Here is a 2,696-nt window from a genome sequence, read left to right as displayed (position 1 = left end):
GTGCAGAACACAGACAGAGAATTACACCCTCTGCGTACAGGACAGATACCGAGAATTACACCCTCTGCGTACAGGACAGATACCGAGAATTACACCCTCTGCGTACAGGACAGATACCGAGAATTACACCCTCTGCGTACAGGACAGATACCGAGAATTACACCCAGTGTACAGGACAGATACCGAGAATTACACCCTCTGCGTACGGGACTGATACTGAGAATTACACCCAGCGTACAGGACAGATACCGAGAATTACACCCTCTGCGTACAGGACAAGTACCGAGCATTACACCCAGAGTGCGGAACAGATACCGAGAATTACACCTAGCGTGCAGGACAGATACCGAGCATTACACCCAGAGTACATGACAGATACCGAGAATTACATCCAGAATAAGAACAGATACCGAGAATTACATCCAGAATAAGAACAGATACTGAGAATGACACCCGACATACAGAACAGATACTGAGAATGACACCCAGTGTACAGAACAGATACCGAGAGTTACACCCAGCATGCAGGGCAGATACGGAGAATTACACCCAGCATGCAGGCAGATACCGAGAATGACACCCAGCATACAGGACAAGAGAAGTGGTACTGTGCAGAGTCCATACATACAGAATAGGAACAGATACCGAGAACATGGAGATTGTTGGGGATTTGGCCGTATAATGAATTCTGTGTTCGGGGTGAGAAGTTTTCCTCGGCAATAATGAACAAGTACTGAGATCTGATGGGCAGAATGTAGAGAAGTGATACTGAGCCCTCTGAGGTTAGTCTGGGCAGTTCTGGTTGTATTTCTGATCTCGGTATCTGTGTCTTTATATCAGGGGGTTCACACTCACCCAGAGAGAAGAGGATCCAGCTGAGTGGGGTCATCATCATCCTCCGGCTCTCTGTAGAAGTGTCAGTATGAAGTGACAGCGGACGGCTCTTATCACCTCCTCCCGCTGACCACACAATACTTCCTCATATGACAAATTCCGCACCAGTCTGCAGAGAGGAAACACACTTCATACAGCCGCCTGTGATGGAGGAACATTCCGATCAGATGAATATACTGCTCAGTGTCTGCAAGGGGACCTGTCATAGCACAACACGACACAGCCCAACACAGCCCAACACAGCCCAACACAACCCAACACAACTCAAACCCAGCCCAACACGACCCAACACAACCCAACACAACCCAACACAACCCAACACGACCCAACACGACCCAACCCGACCCAACACAGCCCAACACAGCCCAACACAACCCAACATGATTTAACACAGCCCAACACAACCCAACATGATTTAACACAGCCCAACACAACCCAACACAACACAACACAAACCCAGCCCGACCCAACAGAACACAACCCAACACGACCCAACACAACCCAACACAACCCAACACAGCCCAACACAGCCCAACACAACCCAACATAAAAAACCCAACACAACCCAAAACCACCCAACACAACCCAACACGACCTAACACGACCTAACACAACCCAACACAAACCAACACAGCCCAACACAAACCAACACAGCCCAGCACAACCTAACACAGCCGAACACGACCTAACACAGCCCAACACAGCCCAACATGATCTAACACAGCCCAACACAACCCAGCACAACTCAACACAGCTCAACACAACCCAACACAACCCAACATGACCCAACACAACCAAACACTACCCAACACAGCCCAACGCAGCTCATCATGACCCAACCCTACACAACCCAACACCAACCAGCACAAACCAACCCAACACAACCTAACACAGCCTAACACAACCCAACACAACCCAACACAGCCCAACACGACCTAACACAGCCCAACACAGCCCAACATGACCTAACACAGCCCAACACAACCCAACACAGCCCAACACAAACCAACACAGCCCAGCACAACCTAACACAGCCGAACACGACCTAACACAGCCCAACACAGCCCAACATGACCTAACACAGCCCAACACAACCCAACACAGCCCAACACAAACCAACACAGCCCAGCACAACCTAACACAGCCGAACACGACCTAACACAGCCCAACACAGCCCAACATGACCTAACACAGCCCAACACAACCCAACACAGCCCAACACAAACCAACACAGCCCAGCACAACCTAACACAGCCGAACACGACCTAACACAGCCCAACACAGCCCAACATGACCTAACACAGCCCAACACAACCCAACACAGCCCAACACAAACCAACACAGCCCAGCACAACCTAACACAGCCGAACACGACCTAACACAGCCCAACACAGCCCAACATGACCTAACACAGCCCAACACAACCCAACACAGCCCAACACAAACCAACACAGCCCAGCACAACCTAACACAGCCGAACACGACCTAACACAGCCCAACACAGCCCAACATGATCTAACACAGCCCAACACAACCAAACACTACCCAACACAGCCCAACGCAGCTCATCATGACCCAACCCTACACAACCCAACACCAACCAGCACAAACCAACCCAACACAACCTAACACAGCCTAACACAACCCAACACAACCCAACACAACCTAACACAGCCCAGCACAACCCAACACAGCCCAACATGACCCAACACAGCCCAACACGACCCAACACAGCCCAACATGACCCAACACAGCCCAACACAACCCAACACGTCCTAACACAGCCCAACACAACCCAACAC

At 50.7% G+C, this 2,696-nt stretch overlaps 1 protein-coding gene across 1 annotated transcript in view; it reads right to left on the bottom strand.

Annotated features, from left to right (window-relative positions):
- The window catches only part of LOC108801695 (integrin alpha-M-like), a 44,339-nt gene extending 43,375 nt beyond the window's left edge, over window positions 1–964 (bottom strand). Inside the window, exon 1 of the mRNA XM_018573599.1 lies at window positions 856–964. Coding sequence (XP_018429101.1) covers window positions 856–895 — 40 coding nt within the window. The 5' untranslated portion in view covers window positions 896–964. The remainder of the gene's footprint in view (window positions 1–855) is intronic.
- Window positions 965–2,696: the final 1,732 nt, after the last annotated feature.

This window comes from Nanorana parkeri, unplaced genomic scaffold (genome assembly GCF_000935625.1).
Source record: "Nanorana parkeri isolate BGI_ZX_2015 unplaced genomic scaffold, ASM93562v1 scaffold2446, whole genome shotgun sequence".
NCBI classification, from domain to species: Eukaryota; Metazoa; Chordata; class Amphibia; order Anura; family Dicroglossidae; genus Nanorana; species Nanorana parkeri.
This window is presented reverse-complemented; position numbering and strand designations above follow the sequence as displayed.